This window comes from Gigantopelta aegis, chromosome 14, assembly GCF_016097555.1.
Source record: "Gigantopelta aegis isolate Gae_Host chromosome 14, Gae_host_genome, whole genome shotgun sequence".
NCBI lineage: Eukaryota > Metazoa > Mollusca > Gastropoda > Neomphalida > Peltospiridae > Gigantopelta > Gigantopelta aegis.
In genome coordinates, this window is record NC_054712.1 from 4,538,357 (window position 1) to 4,561,584 (window position 23,228).

A 23,228-nucleotide genomic window follows, 5' to 3' on the forward strand; every position below is an offset into this window, starting at 1 on the left:
ATCCTCGTTTTTGTTAATACACGTTTGGTATCATTTTTCTTATTTAAAATAATAGAGAAAATAAATGAAGTAACGAATAATATGTCTTTGTGGACTTACAGAAATAACTAAGTATTATTATATTTGTACGTAAATAATCATTATTTAAACTGACTTATCTTCAGTAACCTATTTCAAAGCCTACAAAGGGTACCGGGTCATTGACTTCTTAGGCCTATCTTGAAACTTTTTAGGCAAACTGAATAGATCTTGTAAACATTGGTTAAAGTACCATCACTCAGCCAGTCTATAGACCTTACTAGCCTCCATTAACATTGTTTTTGTAAATAAATTCAGTTTCATTTGACGAAAAAAAGAATAGTAGAAGTGCATAATCTAAAATAACAAGTGCGTAGAAAGGGACATTCCCGAGTTTGCTGCATTGTATTATTTGTAAGATGTTTCCGACTAATAAAATATTTCTACGATTAAACTTTAATATCAAATATATTTTCTTGTTTAAAATATCGGTGTCTGTATATTCTATGTGTTTCTGGTCGTCTTACTATTTGTAAAGTGCCCAAACTAGACTTTGTCATCAAATAATTTTGTACATAGAAAAAATATATTTTAGGAAATAAAATGAAATTTAACCTAGTACAAATATTAGAATGATCAGAAATAAGTTTAATATACATCCACTAATATTGTATTCAGGCAAATATATTTGATATGTAATTACAGTCGCTAAAAAGTCTCTGTTAGTCGATAACATCTTACAAATTGCAGCAAACTCGGGAATGGCCCTTTAAGAAAAATATTGACTTAATATGCGCCCAGCACTACCCTCCATCTCCATTTTTGTGTGCAATTTAAAAAACAATCCGTTCATAAATAAATAAATTGTAATGCATACGATAGTCAAAAAACTATGTTCACTGCTATAGACTGAATATTTCTGTTACTGATCACCTCATGTTATATTTGGTATGGTAGACTAGATTTAAAAGAGTGTAACCTACATATTACTATTATTAGTTTGACATCAAGATAAACATCATCGAGCACAAGAGGTACGCTTGCGCTCGACGTTTATCTTGATCAACTACCTCCATATCTGTGTGATGATCACAACTTTAGAGTAGTTTGATTTCTCTCCTGTTATTTGTGTGATTAGTTTTCTACTTTAGGTATTTATAATTTTCTAATCATGTCTCTTGCATTGAATTGAATTGTCATCAAAATTTTTATTAGCAACATTTTAAAATTGTGTAGCCATCTCTGAAACTTGTATAGTGAATCATGACATGGTACTGAACAAATTTTGCCTGTGATATACAGGAATGTCAACATTCATTTGTTGTGCATTGTTTAAAAAAAACATGACATAATAGACCAATGATTACCCAAAAATGGACTGCCATAAGTTCTGACAGAGTACAATGAAAAAGAAAAAAAATCCCAATAAAAAACAAACCTTAAGAAAACTTGTACCATTTATCAAAAATGGATAATTAAGTAAAATTACCTTAAGATATATATACTATTTATTGTGTATGATAGTGCCAATTTGTTTTGTTGTCGACCACAGAGCTCTGACATGTCTTGAAATGATTGTTCACCCACTTTCATCCATTCCTTGTTACATATACCGGGTAATGCACCCACAGCTATTTTACCGGCCAGGCACTGTAAAACATTCATTGGTGCTTATGGCTTGTCCTCAGGCATTAACAGTGTTTCATGGAAACAATCGTAATCTTGTTAATCCTCTTTCAGCTCTTCCATTTTTGGAGCTATAATTTTGATCATAACAGTTTTCTTGTTCAGAATGGTGATGCTAGCCGCACTGATGTAACTAGAGGGGAGCATGAGGGCCCTGCCCCCAGCCCAATCACACCTCTTTTTTTTTTTTTCCCGCTATGTTTTATATTTTTCTATTACCCATTAACATGACGTGGACATTTTGGTTGCCCCTCCCACTTGTGGGTGGTCCCCAATATAAAATCCTGGCTGGCTGTTTGGTGCTGCTGTTAGGCTTTGTAAAGCCAAAAGCTAACATATTTTTTTCTCTGCCATTGTTTTAAGTATTTGAAGTTAATAACATATTGATGACATATATACTCATCCAGGAGCTACATGACACCACACTATTTATCCAGATATGAATTTGTTTTGTTTAACGACACTACTGGAGCACATTGATTAATTAATCATCGGCTATTGGATGTCAAACATTTGGTAATTCTGACTCGTAGTCATCAGACGAAACCCGCTACATTTTTCCTAGTGCAGCAAGGGATCTTTTATATGCACCATCCCACAGACAGAATAGAACATACCACAGCCTTTGATATACCAGTCGTGGTGCACTGGCTGGCACGAGAAATAGCCCAGTGGGCCCACCAACGGGGATCGATCCCAAACCGACCGTGCATCAAGCGAGAGCTTTACCACTGGGCTACGTCCCCCCCCCCCCCCCCCCAATATGAAAGTACTGTGTAGAGCCCATACTCCATCTCACTAATACATTGATAGCATAGAATAAGAAAATGCACAATACAGGGCACTGATTCGTAGCTAACCAGAGACTTCAATATAGGGAATGTTTTAAACCATAGGCCAAACTGTTTAACTAATATTAAAGTACAATCCAGGTGTGATTCTAGTCGGCCTTGCCAATTTAAGTGTAACTGAAAAATAATTGGTCATGCAATTACATTTTACATTCAGTTACATGAAATATGGTAATACATTAAAATTAATTACCATTACAGTTTTAATTTCCCCATATTTGGAATAGAAAAACAGTGGAGTGACTTTTATTAATTAAATTAGGTACGGTTATAAAATATGTCTGCCACCTAAGGTCAACCATTTACTGTACACTAAATAACGAATCTGTAATTTTTCAATAAGTGGCGGACAGATTCTATAACCGCTCATTAAATTAATTTAGTAATCTGTAAGGATTGTATGGTGTTGTTAATATATGACTGAGAGTATACATACTATGTTATATAATTTAAAATTTTTCTCTTTTGCAGATTATCTACATATTGATACTGGACATCATACATTATACATACATAACAAACCAGAACTTGAGAAAAAAATACATTTAGGCTCTGATATACTAATGGGTATTAAATCTGCAGAAGTTCAGTAAATAATATTTCTTGGTTGGAAATAATAGATATCAGGATTTGGGTGGGGAAAAAGTTTAGCAGTTAACTGCATGATCAAGTTGTGCCAAATTTCATGCCTGATAAATTCCATTATTTTCAACACGTCTCTGAAAACTCCAAATGACTAAAATGGTTTGTGGTCAGGTGAATGTGTTTGTTTATATTCTCGTGATTCTTATGGGACTTTCGGCCTGGATAGACATTAATGGTCTGTGGTCAGAATTGCCCATTCTAGTGAACCGTCTTCCTGAGAAATGGAGTTTACCCTCATACATGGTTGTAATCATACAGATGGCGAACATTGGGCCACTGGCGTTCTCTGTAGCAAAATTCGCGAAAATTAAACACGTCAAGGAGGTGCCAGTGATATACATTATCATAATCACTGGATTCGCCTCAACTCTTCTTCTGGCTTTTTTCTGGAACAGGACCACCTACATCAGGGGAGTGGAGCACAGCACTGCCCTGTTTGTTCTCAACTTCCTCCTGGCGTTTGTCGACTGTACCTCATCCGTCGTCTTCTTACCCTTCATGGCTGCGTTCAACCCCAAGTACATAACAGCCTTATATATTGGAGAAGGCTTCAGCGGTCTGTTGCCAAGTGTGGTGGCTCTGGGCCAAGGGGTTTCCAATGTTCATTGTGTAAATGGAACACAGTTCTCAAACGTAACGAGGAATGGAAGCGTGATTAACGTAACCGAATACGTGGTGTATCCCATGTACCAGAAACCAACGTTCACAATTGAAGTGTTTTTCTTCTTCCTGTCTGGCATGATGGTCGTGAGTGGACTGGCCTTCACGGCGTTGAACTTTATTCCAGTTTGTAAGAGAGAACAGACGTGCATGGGCCAGCAGTATGAACCGGCCGTTTTCAACTCCGAAGATTCTGAACTGGCGTGTGGGAAATACAAGTGTTACGAGTCGGATTCGCCTTCCCTCGAACAGCAAGTGCAATTTCACGAGGACAGCACAGATTTAAAGATGGGCTTTGACAATGCTCTAGACAGCTCAGATTCACCTACAAGGAGAACCAAGTTAAAGATTGTGATATCGTCTGAACTGAACACCGATTACAATCAGTGCAACCAGACTGTCGCAACATACGTGTGGCTGCTGCTCCTGACCATGTGGATAAACGGGCTGACCAACGGTGTCCTCCCATCAATCCAGTCGTATTCCGTACTTCCGTACGGAAACAGTGCCTACCATCTTGCAGTGAACCTCGCCAACATTGCCAACCCACTGGCCTGCTTCGTGACTTTCTTCTTCCAAATACAGTCGGTTGTGGCCATCACGGGTCTGGTAGCTGTCGGGAGCGTAGTGGGTGCATTCTGTATCTTCTTGGCCACTTCGAGTCCGGACCCAGTCCTCGCTGGAGAAGACTGGGGTAGTGCTATGGTTGTAAGTACATATCAGAGTTTTAAAACACCACTAGAGCACATTGATTTATAATTAAATTTCCTTTTTATTAATTACAATTTCTCGGTGAATCCATTTAACTGATTGGTTTTTTTTTTCATTCCAACCAGTGCACCATAACTGGTCAAAGGCAGTGGTATGTGCTTTCCTATTTGTGCATATAAAAAATACCTTGCTACTAATGAAAAAATGTAGCAGGTTTCCTCTTTAAGACTATATGTCAATATTACCAAATGTTTGACATCCAATAATTGATGATTAATAAATCAATGTGCTTTAGTGGTGTCATTAAACAAAACAAACTTTATTTACAATTGAATGTCATCCCATTGGTCCTACCATAGTAACTTCACAGACTATTGAAATGTGTCAATGGACCTTTTCTCTGATTGTGGTTTTTCCTGATCCAACTAGTGTATCACGACGGGTATATCATATAAATGATCCTTTGTTGCAAATGGGGGTGAGACGTAGCCCAGTGGTAAAGCGCTTGCTCGATGCACAGTCGGTTTGGGATCGATTGCCATCGGTGGGCCCATTGGCCTATTTTTCGTTCCAGCCAGTGCACCACGACTAATATACTACTCAAAAGAATTTAAGGGTCAGACGATATTTTCGACATTATTTTCTGAATGTCAATTATATTAGCTAGACCATAATGTCACGCATGGTATTGTTCCATTTTGACGAAAGTGGGTCTAAGCAACCCATAAATGAATTAAAATCCACTGTCATTGACACTGTCGACTAGTTCTAATGGCGAAAACATGCTTACATTTGCACGTAAATTAGGGCGAAAGCGAAAGGTCTGCTAAGTGCCCATAACTTGTTTTTTCACAAAGCGCTTCATTTGCACGCTTTGCGCGTGTATTCCATGTTCCCAATGCTGAATTTCCGTATAATTGGAGCTTGTGTTCGTGTACGGTGCACACTCCAAATTCGACAATGGTACGACGTCAACTGACTATCGAAGATCGAGGAAGGGCTATTGCTTGGCTTCAGGATGGCAATACGCAAAGAAATGTTGCTCTGAGACTTGGTGTCAGTCAGAGTGTCGTTGGCCGACTGTGGCAACGGTACCAAGCAACGAATTCTGTTCGAAATCGTCCACGTTCGGGAAGACCCCGAAGCACTACAAATAGAGAGGACCGCTACATCACCAATATGGCTCTACGTCAACGCACAACCACTGCACGCTGATTACATGACAATCTGCGGACTGCGACTGGAACTCTAGTGTCTGATCAAACCATACGCAATCGTCTGAGATCCAATAATCTACGCTGCCGTCGCCAGGCTGTTCGACCACCACTCCTACCACGTCACAGAACGGCCAGACGTCACTGGTGCACACTTCATCTGCAGTGGCAACGTGTTCAGTGGGGTCGAGTGATGTTCACTGATGAGTCCAGGTTTAGTCTCCAGTTCAACGACGGTCGGGTTCGTGTCTACAGACGTCCTGGGGAGCACTTCGCTGACGTTAACGTTAGACAACGTCACCGGTTCGGTGGTGGCAGCGTCATGGTGTGGGGCGGCATCTCTATCCACCACAGGACCCCCCTCTATGTGGTGGATGGCAGTCTGAATGGAATCCGCTATCTGAATGAGATTATCCGGCCGTTGGTTCTCCCAGGCCTTCAGCAGATTGGCGGCGGGGCAGTTCTGCAGGATGACAATGCCAGACCCCACCGCGCCAGGGTGGTAACGGACTTTCTCAGACAAAAAGGTATCGCCAGGATGGATTGGCCAGCATATTCGCCCTACTTGGCCCCAATAGAGCACGCCTGGGACGAATTAGGCAGGAGAGTTCGGGATAACCATGCCCCTCCGGTCAACCTTCATGATCTGGGTCAACTTCTTATGGCAGAGTGGCAGGCCATTCCCCGAGAGTTCTTCAGACGTCTGATCAACAGCATGAGGCAACGATGTGTCGAGTGTATTCGCGCCAGGGGTGGATTCACACACTATTAATCGAATGTTCTAATGTGTAAAATCCATGTTTGACAACCTTCAACTTTGACAGCATGTCATGTGACTTTCTTGTATACAGTGACGTTTATTTGTGGTTTTTTGTAAATATGGAACAATAAAAAAAAAATTTGGTGTAGTTTACATCATCAATCTAATACACTCTGAAACTTATTTGGTTATAAATTTTTGACCCTTAAATTCTTTTGAGTAGTATATATCAAAGGCTGTGGTATGTACTACCCTGTCTGTGGGATGGTGCATATAAAAGATCCCTTGCTGAATCGAAAAGAGTAGCCCATGAAGTGGCGACAGCGGGTTTCCTCTCTCAATATCTGTGTGGACCGTAACCATATTCTGACGCCATATAACCGTAAATACAATGTGTTGAGTGTGTCGTTAAATAAAACATTTCTTTCTCCTTTTTTTGCTGCAAATGGAAAAATGTAGCAAGTTTCCTTTAAGACTCCAAGTCAAAATTACCAAATGTTTAGCATCTAATAGCTGATGATTAATATATCAATGTGCTCTAGTGGTGTCGTTAAACAAAGGAAACTTTTAACTTTTATCTCATTGCCTTTAAAAAACCCTACATAATTTGATAAATTCACATTTTCACATTGATTAGCAATGTGGTGATCAAATTGTATATTCTAATTTTTTAAGATCAAACATTTTAATTATCACTATAGGCCCTAAATAGCAACTGATACTATGACATAAAAATATATCTAATAAAATCCAAATGATTATGCAGTGTTTATTAGAGCTGCAGGGTGTGCACTTTATGGTCGCCCAATCGCCCATGGCGAGTCAAAATAGCGTCGGGCAAGTCAAAACCTTATCACATGTCGCCTGCCTGGCGACCGAAAATTTCTGCATATTGTATTATGTATCAAAATGGAAATAACTAATGTTTGTAAAAGATCCGAAAGTTATTTTTGATTTATTGTGTTCAACTGGTTTCCTATTAGTATCTGTGCAACCAAACCCATATAGGACATAATAGCGACCACTTCCCCAGTCTATTGAACAGTCTAAAACCATTCGGAATGCCTCGGCCAGTTTTGATTATGTATTCGGAAAACCTCGACCACATAAATGTTTTTGTAGGTTCAATGGGAACATCTCGGCCATGTCCATCTTTACTTTCCATTTAGTTAACAATTGGAACAACTCGTCACATTCCGCTACACTATGTTTCGCAGAAAGACTTTGTTTACCAGCCTGAAGTTACATGATTGAGTTGAAATGTTTTTGTTTCTTACCGAATATATTGACTCTACTATACCAAACACCCAATCGTCACCGTGAACAGTGTTAACATACATTGCTGCCAGCTTAGAATTTGTTTAGTTCCTCGTCATACAGCCATAAAATCACCTTATTCATTCCAAGACCGAGCGTTGGTAAAACATTCCAGATGTTTTATTGTGTTGGTCCCGTGACAACATAATAATTATAATTTAATTACAACAGTTTGCAATAAAACTAAAACAAGTTCTGTTTCCTTCTTTTATGTTGTTATTATTGTTTGTATGATATGATATCATGTTTTTAAAGTGCAATTTAAGTAAGTTCATTTTTTCAATGAAATTCGGTAGCGGGCCATTCAAAAGTTTTACAGGTAAGTCAAAATGTTGCTGTGAGTGGCCCGATTGGTCAGTCAAAAAAAATCCCAAGTGCATACCAGACCTGTCAACCTTTAGTCAAGAGAAAGCAGGAGGTGTGTGTTGAAAAAGCAGGAGATTTTGTCAAAAAACAGGATATTTTTTTAACTTCACACAATTTAACCCAAAATCGCAAGGTTGTTGTAAACATTATTACAATAAGTTATATGAACACTACATAATGTCATATATACTTGTTAACCTTAGATCTTGGCTTGTAAAAAAATTTCTTTTTTTAATTAATTAATTTAAAAACTAAAAATATGTGTGTATATATTTCTTTTTAAAGTTTAAATATTATTATGATTTAATAAATATTTAAAAAAAAAAATCTCTTTTATCCAAAAATGTTAAGAACATTAACAAGAAATTAAAAAAATTAATTAGTACATTTACGGCATTACACTTATAGGTTACGTTACATCATCATTTGTGGCTAGTGTACCCAAATTGAAGTACCCAAGACAAATTTATATAAATCTTATAAATTAATATTCAGTTTTTACTATAATGAGGAACAGTGGTGTGGTACTTATTTAAAATCATTATAATGATGCAATAAACATTGTAAAGCCTCATTACGGACATTGTGTGAAATATACCGGAATTATACCCATTTCCATGGATAACTTTATATCAAACACAACATTTATTAATTGTAAAAAAAAAAATCTTTTGAAGTGTACATTTGTTACCAACATTTTACTGCACAAACATACAAAATTAACTGACACAAATATGTTTATATAGCTAATTGGTCTTTTCTTTGTCTTGTTGCTGTGACATGTGATTTTAACATTGTGTGTATTGCTGTCAACTCTGGGCCAGAGTCTGGCACTTCCCGTATGTTATTTTGGCAAAAGGGGATTGATATTTTTTTTTATGCCTACAAAAGATGTCATTTAACAGGAGAAATTGTCTCCTGCACAGGTTGTCAGGAGATTTGATCAAATACCAGGAGACTCCTGCCGAATCCAGGAGGGTTGACAGGTCTGGTGCATACCCTGGAGCTGGGGGGTATACCGTATATACTGTTTGGTATTAGTATTTTGTCAATACCGATTTACTGTTTCAAGTAAATTTCAAAATACCGAAATTTCAAAATTAAAAAATATTTTTCGCCATATAGTAAAACACTAACAATATATCTGACAAATGCAAAATGGGTTGGATATAAATCAGACGAGAGCCTTGTGCATGGACTTTAATTAGCAGGTGAGCTTTAACTCAGGCATGCATTAAAGCCGAGTATACCGAAAATAACACTCAATATCGGTATTGGTATTGTGTCAGTACCGAATACCATATCTATACTGAGGTAAATCGCCCCCAAAATACTGATATTGATACCAAACCTCAAATTTCAATAATTGTTTATGACACTATATATTTTTTATTACTAAATATAAAATGTACAAACATATTTGGTGTGTACATGATGAAAGTGTGTTCAGTGTGCCACGGTATGGTACATGTTGTTTTTGACTTGTTGCAGGTGATAGCGTGGGTTCTTGTAGTTCTCCTGCTCAGTTACCCCAAGGTGGCCATTGCAGGACTTCTCCGACTCCGAGGTAAAAGAGCTCTACTGTGGTGTGGGATCGTCACACAGATCGGATCGGCGCTTGGAGCCATCACAATGTTTTTATCAGTCAACATATTCAAGTTGTTTGTACAGGGATCACCTTGCAATCATGTGTAATCAAGTGACGTCCTTTATTAGTCTCCAACTGGTCCAGCTGGAGAGGAGGGGAAGAGATTATAGGTTTCGTCTTTGACATTCCATCTGTTTGTCCCACATATAATTTTGTGTATAGGTTTAGCATGTACAGTTACAGATCAACAGTGACTTTCGTGGAGATTTAACAATATTTGACAGAGTTATAGCCAGGCCAGAGCCCAATTTTACAAAACATCGTAAGCCTAGTTTTGCACATAAATATAAATCTTCAACTCAACCACAATTTTTATTACTACTATAGTACAACAAATATAGTTTGAATTACACATATTTCACTTCCCCTTTGTCCTCAAAATGCACCATCTTACGTAAGGATGTAATTTTCTGCGTAAAATAGATGTCAAACACATGTAAATGAATGACCGGTATAACTGCTAGTTGCAGACATAAACTTGATGTTTTGTGACATAGGCCCCTGGTGCTTATAAAACTCTAATAGAGTCTGAGACACTAATGTCATGACAACGCCATACAAATTGTATGCGTGTGACGTCATTAGAGATTGAGTCTGGACTATAAAAGTTTCGTGAGCATGGGCCCTGATCAAGTTTGACTTTAATGGAAATGTATTCAAGGGCCATAACTCTGTCAACAATGGATTTTAACCATTTGACAGTTATGGCCATTGAACGTAGATTTGTTGGGCCAGGTAGGGGACATATGTATTGCTTTAGCAGTACTTTCAGAATGCTTGCTTTTATAGACGATTATGATGAGCTATCACTCTAACTCTCCATTACTTCACTGAGACTAGTTAAAGGAAAGTAATTTTTAGCTCCCCTTGGCATGTGAATTTATATGGTATTATGTTAAATCCCCACCCCACCCCCTGCCCAACATAATCTATAAGTTAGAGGAGCAAATAAATCACTCTCCTTCATTGTTCTTACAGCAAGGAGTGGTGCTTTTACACACATGGGACCACCATAATATAATATGTACACAAAACCAACTGTCGGTATCTGTTTGAGTGTTCGGGACGGGACGTAGCCCAGTGGTAAAGTGCTCACATTTCCTTCCTTCTGTTTGAGTGTTCATTTGATTATTCTATAACAAACCACAGACTATTTCATCCTTCCTATCCCATCCACGCTGCCTTTCTATTTAAAGCAAAACACTATAAGTAACACTTGTTTATGAAATGAATTAATATATAAATTGTGGTATTTTAAAATAAGCATCAAAAGAATATAGTCAGAACCAGTGAAACACTAAGAAGCAGAAAGCCAATATTTTAAGGCAGTAATGGGTTTTATTTATCCTGCAATCCAACAGGAATAGTCAGAATTTATTTATTAATTATTTATTCCTGTTTTTGTAAGCAAATCGAGTACCATCCACCTAGCAAAGCTTTTACAGTATGACGTCAAACAAGATACATGTCATTCTGTCACATTAAAAAAGTATTTGTAAACGCTAATTCATAGGTAAATATACAAGTTTTGTTTCTTTATCATGACACTAACATTATTTATATATACTGTACTGAAATAAATGATTTAAAGAGTATTTTTATTGAAAATCTAGTCTGAAACACTCGAGTCGAGTTGGGCTTATGTCACGTGACCTATATTTTTGGTCTGTAACTGAAAATATAGAAATTTATCTAGTCATCATATGTATATTGTATATTGTGATTGCAGTATAATCTATTTTATTACTCGCCTGGTCAAAGTCTGGATATGTTGTATACATTTCATATCAGGGCTCGAAATGCAATGTTAGTACATGCACCGGTGCATGCTGATTTTTGCGTGTGCATGTAACTTTTAAAACTGGGTGCACGCGGTGCATGCTAATATTTTTCAAGTACTGTGTATTGCGTATACTAGTATTCTGTTGTCTACCAGATTCAGACTCAAGTTGTTGAATTTTGCGTATGCATTTCGTAATCTGTTCGCCACATGAAAACGACAACTTTTATCTTATGGGCGCATCCATTTTGTATCCCATAATCCTACTTACAACAATGGCGTCCTTTCGGTCATTTCTGTTAAATATATTTGCGAAAATTGCCTGGCAATATCTCAGTTATATCGTGAACGGTATTAGGGAAGGTGGTCGAGACCGACTTTGAGGTATCCACGCGCATAACACAGTTGTTGTCGTCACTGACAAATTGAACTCCGCCAGATCTGTGATCAATACAAAGTACCATAACTGCCTTGAACATTTTCGACCTCAGATATGGGCACTTGATCAGATGATTGCGAACGTGCAGGTGCGTTACTCGCGTAGTTGACTCGAAGTCGGCCAGTAATTATTTCAATCGCAACTTCTCGTCGAATTCCATAGGCTAATTTATATTATACCAACAGATCTTATCGAGTTAAAAAAAGTTGATAACTTGCTTAATACAAAACACAAATATTCGTACGTTTTTGTAATAGGCCTATTATAGATTTCTGTAAGGCGTTTATGTTGGGTGAAATTTTCAAATTTGATCAAGAATCAGTAATAAACGCAGTTGTATAACGTTCCGGTACTGTTAATAAATAAATATAAGTATTGCCGAATAATTCCGAATAGCTTCGTATAAAAAACACACCGAAGTTGCCTTATTTTTGGTGCATGCAGAATCTTAATGGTGCATGTAACTTTTTTTTTAGCATGCACCTGGTGCATGTAGATTTTTTTTTTCATTTCTAGCCCTGCATATACACCACCAGTTGCATATTGGTTTCTAAAATGACATCATTTTGGGTAAGTGATGTCATCTTCCCTGGTCTTAGCTCTGTGCTTAAGATTTTTAAAAAATTTAAAGTTCAATTCTTTATTAATTTTAATTTTAATAATATATAACGGAGTTAATCATGTATATGCTTACACACCTCACTCCACTCCTGCACTTTAGCCTGTGCACCCCCAACCCCCATTTCAGATATCATTTCTACAGGGTTGCATAAGTCAGACTCAATGTCAAGTACAGGGTATATTTTACATACATGTGTGTATAGTTTGAATTAATCAACTGGTTTGTTTTCTTGTAGTAGCATGCAATGTTATTGTAATATAGGTAAAATACACCTGTAAAATGAAAAGCCTTATAGAATCTATACCTTACAACAGTGATGGATTCTATTAATGCATACCAGAATTAGTATGATTAACATGTACCATTTATCAAACTGTACATATATGTAGCATAGCAATAGTCAAACATATCATTTATACAGAGTATATTTTCTTAGAGAGAATTTTATCTATATGATAATATAGCACAGTTTTATTGTTGAGAGAGTCATTGTTTTATTTATAATATATATGAATTATGAGAGTACATTTCATATACAAGTGCCTTTTAAAATGATAATATAATCAGATTGTACATAATATAACATCAGTATTTTTCTTTTTTAAGAACAGATTGTGTATTTAATTATAGAAAATTTCTGTGATGTGCGCGTATGTGTGTTTTGGGTGTTTTTTTTGTGGGTGTTTTTTAAACGTAGGACTATTTTAGAGCAAATGTATGTATTTACATTGAAATATTTTTTATTGTTAATGAACTTTGGAGTTGTGGAGTGGTGTTACAGAATATGTTATGCATGGATACTTTGAAAGATCATGTAGACTAATCATTTATTTGTTAAAATTCTTTAACCCACACACCATACTGCATCTTGTAAATATGGAATTTGTAATTTTTTGCCAATTTACATATTTGAACCTTTGTTGTTGAAATTGTCAATGTGCATAAAATCTGAAGTACTCAGCAATCAAAGATTGGGTTAGGTTTTTTTTATATTATTCTATGTTTGCCAACAATGATCTTGTAGTTTTCAAAGGAGTAAGTAGATTTTTCAAAAGTTCATATGTTATTAGGTTTATCAAGCTCAATGAGCAGAGAACTTTCTTGTCGTTAGGTATATCGGTTGTTTCTAAATTCTTTGCTAAGTACTCGATATATGATTCCCAACATTTGGTAGATTCATCAAAATGCTCAGTGCTACCGATAGTAGTGGATGTCAGTTTGAAAGGAGGGTCCTGAGTTTGCAGCCACTGTCAGATGTTTCCGACTAACTGATCTTTTTTGGCGACTAAAATTACATATATTAAATACTGGTACCAGGAAAATGTATTTAATATGTAATTTTATGGTTAAACTTTCTTTTGTATAATGACACCACTAGAGCACATTGATTTATTAATCATCAGTAATTGGATGTCAAACATTTAGTAATTTTGAAATATAGCCTTAGAAACAAAACCCGCTACATTTTCATTAGTAGGTATGTGGCCAAAAAAATCTAAGTATCACAAGTTGATTTCAATGGATAGAGCATCAAAACAGAAACAAAATGGTACCAAGATTGTGAAAAAAGGTTGAGAAACAAGGAAGATATGACAATTTTATTGTTTCCAAAAACGACTTGTTTCTAATGGAATTACCATTGGAGAAATACAAAAATTGTGATCGCTAATGAGGGAAATCGAGAAACAATTGATCATATCTTCCTAATTTCTTGAGATAATGACCTGAAACTTGACATGCAAAGAAGCAATGATGTGGTGAGGCCATTGGAGCATCTGGGACATTCATCTCATATTTAGTTAATTAATTATTGGATAATTAATTAACTAATTAACATTCGCGACAAAGAAAAAGTCAATTTTCATTCTTAAAATCCCTTAAAAATTAATTTTTAGGACACTAGGCATTGGTGGACAGTCCAAGAAACATACAAAGGCCTCAAGATATCACCCTTTTACCACTTATTTAGCAGTTACTTACTCTGATTAATCAATTAATATCAAAATCCAAGGTCAAAGCACAATGTATATTCTCTTGAGTTCAGCAGGAGTCAAAAAAACAGATCCCCATGCAACAGATCAATGGCAAGGGAATACATTGAAATCTGTGTGTCAGTTGCATTGTCCATTCCTTCCTCCTCTAGTCCAATAAGAAACCTTGTAATCCTTGTTCTTGTACTGCTTTCGGATCATTCCACTGTATGGAACCACTTCCAGCTCAAGGGACCACATGTGACAGATCATTTTCCCTGCTGCTTTTGGTAGCAGAGAAGTAAATCATAACACACTGTCCACTATATTAACATAAATTAAAAAAAAGAGAAAAAGAGAATTTTTTCAGGTGAATCACACATGTAGTGATGATGGCCAGTCCTTGTTTTGTGCAGCAAGTATGTCTGAACTGGGTGATGTCAACCTAAATCTGGAAATAATCTCTTATTTTTGGAGGCACCCGGCATTTTGCCATTTCACGGCTGCTAGGAAGTCTCTCCACCCCGACCATGTATTCATACTCGGTATGTACAAATCACTCATGGAAAGTGAGATCTCATTCAACACAACTGTGCACCATAAATGTAGGTGCAATTCCTGTCAAAGATCCAATTTCTTACCTATTTTCAAACTCATAAATTATTTTATTCAAATAGGGGGTGTATTTTAAAAGCACTATCTTCGTGGGCAACACGACGCTCATTGGTCAATTTACTTCTCTGCAACCTTAAGAACAAAAAATATTTTTCGGTTTATAAATTTTATTGCTCCAACATGAATACTAACATTTGGCACTTCACGAAAGTCACTTGGTTATATGTTGACGGCTGGTCAAGGGGGGATAACTCTTTGAGGAGTGTCACTGTGTTGGTCTGATTTGGCCTGTAAAAAATGGGGAAAAAAATTATTAGTGTGATACACTGGAATTGTTTTTGTTTAAATAAAGTTTTCTATTTTAGGCCAAGTCTGACTGATTGCTAAACCTGGTAATATCATACTGTATACAGGGGGTATTTTCAGGCCACCTCACCTGTCCCTCAATTTTTACATTTGATTTTAAAGTTGAAAATTGTGGAATGTGGGAAACATTTTCTAATTACTTCAGTGATTATCACAAAACTGTTGCTCTATTTGGAGTATCTTTGGCATATTGGGTAACCACTAGCAGCCATACGTCCACCATGACACAACAGCATGTTGTTTCAGTGTGTTGTTACTACATACCAGGACAAAGTATTCAGTGGGGGGTATTCTGCGGACCTGGCAAATGTTTTCCCAGAGGCAGGATTATTTGTCAGTCAGATAATTTTGAAAAGTGAGAACATGTTTTTGTCACACTGGGGCAGACTACAGAAAATTAAATTTATATACTGACATTGACAAATTATTATGGGGAAACCCCCTGCCAAAAAAAAAAAAGTTTTGGGTAGACCCCCTAACAGAAAAAATGTATATGTAATTGGTCACAAATTCCATCACCAAAAAGAAAGTACACTGCTCCCAAATGCCACCAAATCACCTACCTGTACCAGGCTGTCCAGGGAAGACTGATGCAGTGGCTAAGCCGTCAACGAGTCGAGGTGCATCTTCATATGTGGTCACCGATTCACAGGGGACGACTGGCAATATGCGGTTACTTCGGCCTCACCCAGCTGTTCCCGATGCCTTGGAAGATTTCCTGAAACAAAACAATCAAGACTTAGATGGCTATAAACTTCTTCATTGTTGTAGAGTGCTCAATCTATTCAATGAATCTTATCGAGAACATAGAAATAACTTCCCAACATGTGATGGTGATCTGAAGTATGACGAACAGTCCTATCAACAATGGGGTATGTGTTGGCGCCTAGGTTTAAAATGTGAGCTATGTCATTTTAGATCGAAGAAGCACAAATTGTACGAAGAAGTTACTTTACCCACTGCACGAGGTCAGAAAGCTGCTCAGCCTAATATTGGGATACATGTTGGCCTTATGAATACATCAGTTGGAATTACAGGATTTCGCGATTCCTTATCCGCAGCTGGTATCCCTGTTGGAAGCAAGCGTGGAATGCAGAATTCAGCCAATTATGTTGGATCCAAAACAGTGTACATAAACAGACAGGATATGAAAGAAAGACGGTCTAATTTGGTTCGACTAAACAAACTAAAAGGTTTTACCAGTGATCACAAGATAAGTGTTGAGGGAGACTGCCGTTACAACAACAGACTTTTCGGTGGGAACTCGAGCACACCCCTCCAGCCTGCAACTCGAGCGGTCTACACCATTGCTGAGAACGAAACACCTAAAAAGGAAATTATTGGGATATACACTGCAAACAAACTTTGCAAAAAAGCCAAAATCCTCAGATCTAAGGGAGAGAAAATTACATGTCCAGATCACGGTGGAAAATGTACAGCCAATTTGAAGACAACAGATTCCATCGGCAATGAGGGCTTATATGCAGAAAAATGCGTGAAAGAATTTCAAGTGGACGAAGACAAACTCAATATTGGTTATTTCACGACTGATGGCGATTCACATGCTACTGACGGTGCTACCCGGGCGCAGACAGGTTCCATTGAAAATTTACGTGACACTAGACATTTTTCTAAAAGTCAGCAAAAGGCGATTGAAAAAGTTTCATTTAGCTTAACCATGTTTCCGGGGAAAAAATAAATCAGACCGACAGAAAGTACAGCGACGTTTTGCCATCGACATCAAGCAACGTTGTCACCTCGAACTTGACATCGCCCACCGTCAACTTGCAGGAGATATCACTAAAATAGTTAGAAAAATTACGTACACCATCGATTCCATCGTGGCCTGTGTGAGTGGCAACTGTTCAACACTGTGTCAAAGGCATTCATTTGTGTGTTCGGGCAGGCGGATCAAGGCATGGAAACCTGCCTATTTACCTGCAGATTCAGTTCTGAAAATGAAAGAAGGCGATAAAGAATTGTTAAGAAAATGCCTAGAACTTCGACTCGGCAAAACTGCACTTCTTAAAACAAAACTCAATACAAACACTCAAAAAGTAGAAAGTGTCAACCGGGCTTATACTAGAACAAATCCGAAACAAGTGACATTCTATCGCAACTTTGAAGCAAGAATACACAGTGCAGCCCACATGCTCAACAAAGGAATTCTAAAGTCTACTGTTATAAGATGTCAACTAGTGGGAGCCCCACTGACTGGAAGAATACACGCCCTCGCAGAACTGAAAGCTCGGGAACGTGAAGACCGGTATCATGCTACTAGGAAAAAAACTACTCGGTACAGATCCCGAAGAAATTATCTCCGCAAGGTTCGATACCAGCAATATGACGACAAACACAACAGTACTGCAAGAACAACCTACAAGAAGAATGTACTTGACTCCGAAGTTGTACCACCATGTCTAACAGATCATACGTACCTGTCCCCAAGAAGAAAAAAAACAGTCTCTATAACCTGGATGGCCGATGCAGTGTTTCGGGACAATGTTTAGACAGTGTTGACGGTTGTTGTTAACATAATGTGGTTCGAGGCTCAAGTGTTCAATGTTAACACAGAGGGAGTGGTGACATAAATGCGATACATCCATGCTACGAGGTATGTCAAAGTGATTGTGGTGGAGCATATACTGGAGTCGGTGTACTTTAAAAGTTTGGTGTTTTGGACGACCAGGTATTTTTGCATGAATAACTCCATATTTGTTATAATCCTTTCTTTTGTCCCATTTTTGGCAGCCTGTCCAAATTACACATCCCATATTTGGCATCTTTTCAGTCTTGGCCAATATACGATTTTTCATAGTCAATACCCAGTTTGAGTTGACCTCAACCTTAACATTTGTTGTTGTTGTTGTGGTGGTCATATTACATCAGTGATTATGTAACAACTTATAAAAATTAAAGCAGCCAATTTCTGGCTCCATTAAAATTATGAAATATACAAATACATTGTTATTATTACCTTGGTAACCAGTGTGGTGTGAATTCCAGTGGTATGTGTCAAGAGTGTCTTCAGGTAGCAGAGAAGTAAATCATAACACACTGTCCACTATATTAACATAAATTTAAAAAAATAGAAAAAGAGAATTTTCCCAGGTGAATCACACATGTAGTGATGATGGCCAGTCCTTGTTTTGTGCAGCAAGTATGTCTGAACTGGGTGATGTCAACCTAAATCTGGAAATAATCTCTTATTTTTGGAGGCACCCGGCATTTTGCCATTTCACGGCTGCTAGGAAGTCTCTCCACCCCGACCATGTATTCATACTCGGTATGTACAAATCACTCATGGAAAGTGAGATCTCATTCAACACAACTGTGCACCATAAATGTAGGTGCAATTCCTGTCAAAGATCCAATTTCTTACCTATTTTCAAACTCATAAATTATTTTATTCAAATAGGGGGTGTATTTTAAAAGCACTATCTTCGTGGGCAACACGACGCTCATTGGTCAATTTACTTCTCTGCAACCTTTTCCATCCAGCATCTCATGGACTCTTTCTGACTGAGAATAGTCAAGATCTGGATAGGCGGTTTGTACTACCTCGAGACCTTTGTCCTTGAGTAACCGCTCCATCCTTCTTCTTTCTGAATCATCCCTGCTCTGCTGCTTCTTCTTCTGCCTACTTATCAATTCTGCCTTGAGTACATTCTGTGTTCTCCTCTTTTGGTCTCTTTGCATGCGCCCAAGCTTCACAGCTTTTTTCAGCACAATCTCCCTTCTCTCTTCACTTATACCATCCAAGTAGACCACAGTCTTGTTTTTGCAAGCACGCAGCTGTGAAGATAAGAAGCAGAGAATGGCATTCGGAGCTTTTGCTTTTGCCGCACTAAACATCTCCATGATCTCATCAGAATCGATATTATGGAGACGGGTTGAAGCTGTTTCCTCCCTCAGTTTTTCTGTAATTTCAATGCTGAAATATCTACTATACTGGCGCTCCAGCACTGCAATAGCTGACTGCACACAAGCTGACACCATCTCCTGGACCGGCCTCGATGGCACCGTGGTTAGGCCATCTGTCTACAGGCTGGTAGGTACTGGGTTCAGATCCCAGTCGAGGCATGGGATTTTTAATCCAGATACCGACTCCAAACCCTGAGTGCTCAGCCAGGCTCAATGAATGGGTAGGTGTAAACCACTTGCACTGACCAGTGATCCATAACTGGTTCAACAAAGGCCATGGTTTGTTCTATCCTGCCTGTGGGAAGTGCAAATAAAAGATCCCTTGCTGCTAATCGGAAAGAGTAGCCCATGTAGTGGCGACAGCGGGTTTCCTCTAAAAATCTGTGTGGTCCTTAACCATATGTCTGACGCCATATAACCGTAAATAAAATGTGTTGAGTGCATCGTTAAATAAAACATTTCTTTCTTTCATTGACCTCAAGGGCGGGACATAGCCCAGTGGGAAAATGCTCGCTTGATGTGCAGTCGAGCTAGGATCGATCCCTGTCGATGGGCCTATTGGGCTATTTCTCGCTCTAGCTGGTGCACCACGATTGGTATATCAAAGGCCGTGGTATGTGCTATCCTGTCTGTGGGATGGTGCATATAAAAGATCCCTTGCTACTAATGGAAAAATGTAGCGGGTTTCATCTCTATGACTGTGTCAAAATGACCAAATGTTTGACATCCAATAGCCGATGATTAATAAATCAGTGTGCTCTGGTGGTGTCATTAAGCAAAACAAACTTCTTCTTCTTCTTCATTGACTGCATAACTGAGATCTAAAATAACTTGCCGTTTTGCCCCATGATTCTTGTTGACTATTTAACAGCGACACTGTTACCGTAGCATGTAGGGGGTTCATGCTAAATGGTCCCAGTGCAGCTCCCAATGCTAGCTCAGTCCCTAACTAACTGTTCACTTCAACTGGGTAGTCCAAGGCACCTTTATGTGTCCTGTTATCGGACTGGCTTGTTTGTCAAATCATACCGTTGGGAAACCAGACTATAATAATTATAACAACTGTTGTCGAAGATACTGTATGTTCCACGGATAAATGGCAGCCTTCAAAATGAAACACACCCGAACTAAACAGTGTTATGATTGTTAATAGCCTCTAAGGTACTGTCATGTGTCGTACCTGCCGTGGTGGTAGGCCGAAAGCATGTTTTAAGAGGTTCCAATAAAACTATATTGAGCAGTTTGATCTGTAGCATATGACCCAACTGTTTAGGCCGAAATTACAAAGCCTGTTTATGTCTTACACGTGTAACTTGCAATGCTTAAACACCTGGCAGTGAAAAACAGGCTTTGTAAATTCGGCCCTTTGTGTCCAGGTACCGTTACCAGTGATGTATGACAAAAACTTATGTGAAGTGGTTTTCACTATTAGGACAAAATGATGAATTGCATGCAATGGCTACTTTGCAAGTGTGACAAGACGAGAATGTGGGTACAGCTGGCAACTTTGCCAGTGTGACGAGACGAGAATGTGGGTACACTGTCAATTCCACTAGTGCAACATGATAATGCATGTACATTGTTAGTACTGTCATAGATCTTTATCAGTGTGACACGACAAAACTTTGCCATCATTTGCCAGTGAAGCCTGTTTGTTCTTGGAAGTGAGAACAGTCTTTGCTGGTTTCTGTGTGCTCCCATGTCTGTCTCTCAGATAGCCAGCAAGTGGCACCAAAGTGTCGCACCCACCTCCTTTCCAGTCCCACAACAGCATATAGTGTTCTGTTTTGCTGAACTTGTATGACCCTGTTTGATATTTCTGACAGAACCACTGTTGCTTTCCGTGATTGTTGGTAACAGACTCCTGTCTGCTTCAGTTGGTGTATGTTTGTTCAGCAGTTCTTCCCTTTTGGTGGAGCATGTGTGTAGCCAAATCACTGAAAGAGCTGCTCCAACTTCTCCATCCTTTTTCCAGGGTTTGTATGCATCCTTAAATTCCTTAAAAATCCTCAAATTTTATGAAGCTGTTTTTTCAGTGCTTGAAAGACCTGAAAAATGGTGTTTTTTGCACTTTGTCCTGGAAATTTAAGAATATGTTGTCGGTTTCAAAACGGATGACTTCTGATGTTTTCCGAACTTTTTTCCCCCATTCCTATAGTCACGATTCGAACATTTGATCTGGCCCAAAGTCTGGATCTGATTTGCTGTCATTTTCTGAACTTTCTTTTTGCATTCCTATAGTCATGGTTCGAACGTTTGATCTAACATGCACACTGGATACGAAAGTTAATTTTGATGATCTGTTCTAAATACTTGAGACTGCAGGTTTAAGGCAACACTATGCATACAGGCATAAAAATACATTGGGGGGGGGGGGGGGGGGGGGGGGGGGGGGGACAAGGCTCCATTCACTTGTCAGAATCTACTAAATGGATTAACATAGAACTTTCAGACTTTGAGACAACAAAGTACTGGGGTTGGAGTTCAGAATTTTAATTACTTTCTGTAAAAATATTTGCATATTTTATGCTAATTAGAAAAATAAGATGGCTGCCCATTCAGTGCAATCAGCCAACATTATGACATACCGGGTATCTCCATAATGGATAGTTCAATATTGCTGAAAACTTGTATGTGGCTTCATTTAGGTGTCCTTACTACACTGAACTAGAATCACAGTCCAAACTGCCAGAAAACAAATTAGGAGAAAATGTTCATGAATGAGCCTAAATATCGGATGATGATCAGTTACATAATACATTGTAAAAATATTATTATTTTCTTAAACTTACTAGTTGAGTTTTGTAAGTAATATTTAACAAATAACTACTGAAAATTTCATAGCAATACCTTAAATAGTTTTCAAAGAGAGCGATAAATGTGGAAAAAGTCTTAATGAGAAAATCATCTTTAAACTTTAAAAGTAGTCTTTTTTTGGTTTATATGTGATGTTTTTGTCTTTTTTGGGTACAGAGATATCATATAAGATATCAAAAGTTCAGAATCTCCCTGCTTCATATGAACTGTCATCTTTTCGGGCTGCAGATACATTTGACCGTGCACGACAAGCTTTTATTACAGCCGATTTGCCCGACATGCTTGAGTCCCATTGTTTCACATATTGCCACTCTAGCACTTTCACCATCATTATACACAATAGCTGCATCAGCCTAGCGGCGCCCAACAAAGGTGACTTTAGAAGAGCGTTCCCAGATCAAATTGTGGAATGATTCATTTGTGTTTTGTGTTCCACCGTGGGCACATTTCTGTAGGAGGTCTTCACTGGATAAGATTTTAAACACAGGTTTTATTGCTTTGCAAACAAATTCTGGAAGAGCATTTTTGTTCGCATCACCACCCTTCCCAGACTTTGACGGGCACCAGTCTCCACAATCAGTGTGATCTCTTGAACGATGCTTCCAGATGGCCCAGATTGCCTTTTGCATAGCTTTCACGTTGCCTGGATTACCACGAATGGCTGCTCCATAATGACCTTGTATCCTAAGAATTGCCTTCTGAGTTAAACGGCCAGCGCCACCAATTCCTTTGAATGTTTTACCATTCTCCACAAACGTTTTATGTTTATATTCTGACACTTTGTCAGTCAATCTGCGGTATATTCATTTCTGGATGTGG

General features: G+C 38.2%; 2 protein-coding genes and 1 long non-coding RNA gene across 3 annotated transcripts; 1 reads left to right on the forward strand and 2 right to left on the reverse strand.

Annotated features, from left to right (window-relative positions):
• Positions 1-3: 3 nt before the first annotated feature.
• Positions 4-11,783, forward strand: LOC121387947 (solute carrier family 52, riboflavin transporter, member 3-B-like). Its single transcript, XM_041519133.1, has 3 exons — positions 4-27; positions 3,027-4,568; positions 9,720-11,783. Exons 2-3 carry the CDS (start codon positions 3,288-3,290, stop codon positions 9,921-9,923), a joined length of 1,485 nt encoding a protein of 494 aa, XP_041375067.1. The 5' UTR covers positions 4-27; positions 3,027-3,287; the 3' UTR covers positions 9,924-11,783.
• A 2,930-nt stretch (positions 11,784-14,713) lies between these two features.
• Positions 14,714-19,781, reverse strand: LOC121389518. Its single transcript, XM_041521172.1, has 2 exons — positions 19,157-19,781; positions 14,714-15,434 (listed from the first exon to the last, which is right to left on the reverse strand). The coding sequence occupies exons 1-2, from the start codon at positions 19,665-19,667 to the stop codon at positions 15,415-15,417; spliced, it is 531 nt and encodes a 176-aa protein (XP_041377106.1). The 5' UTR covers positions 19,668-19,781; the 3' UTR covers positions 14,714-15,414.
• On the reverse strand, positions 15,452-18,622 carry LOC121389519. Its single transcript, XR_005960078.1, has 4 exons — positions 17,495-18,622; positions 16,869-16,993; positions 16,232-16,386; positions 15,452-15,590 (listed from the first exon to the last, which is right to left on the reverse strand). It is a non-coding gene; the product is annotated as an uncharacterized LOC121389519 (long non-coding RNA).
• Positions 19,782-23,228: the final 3,447 nt, after the last annotated feature.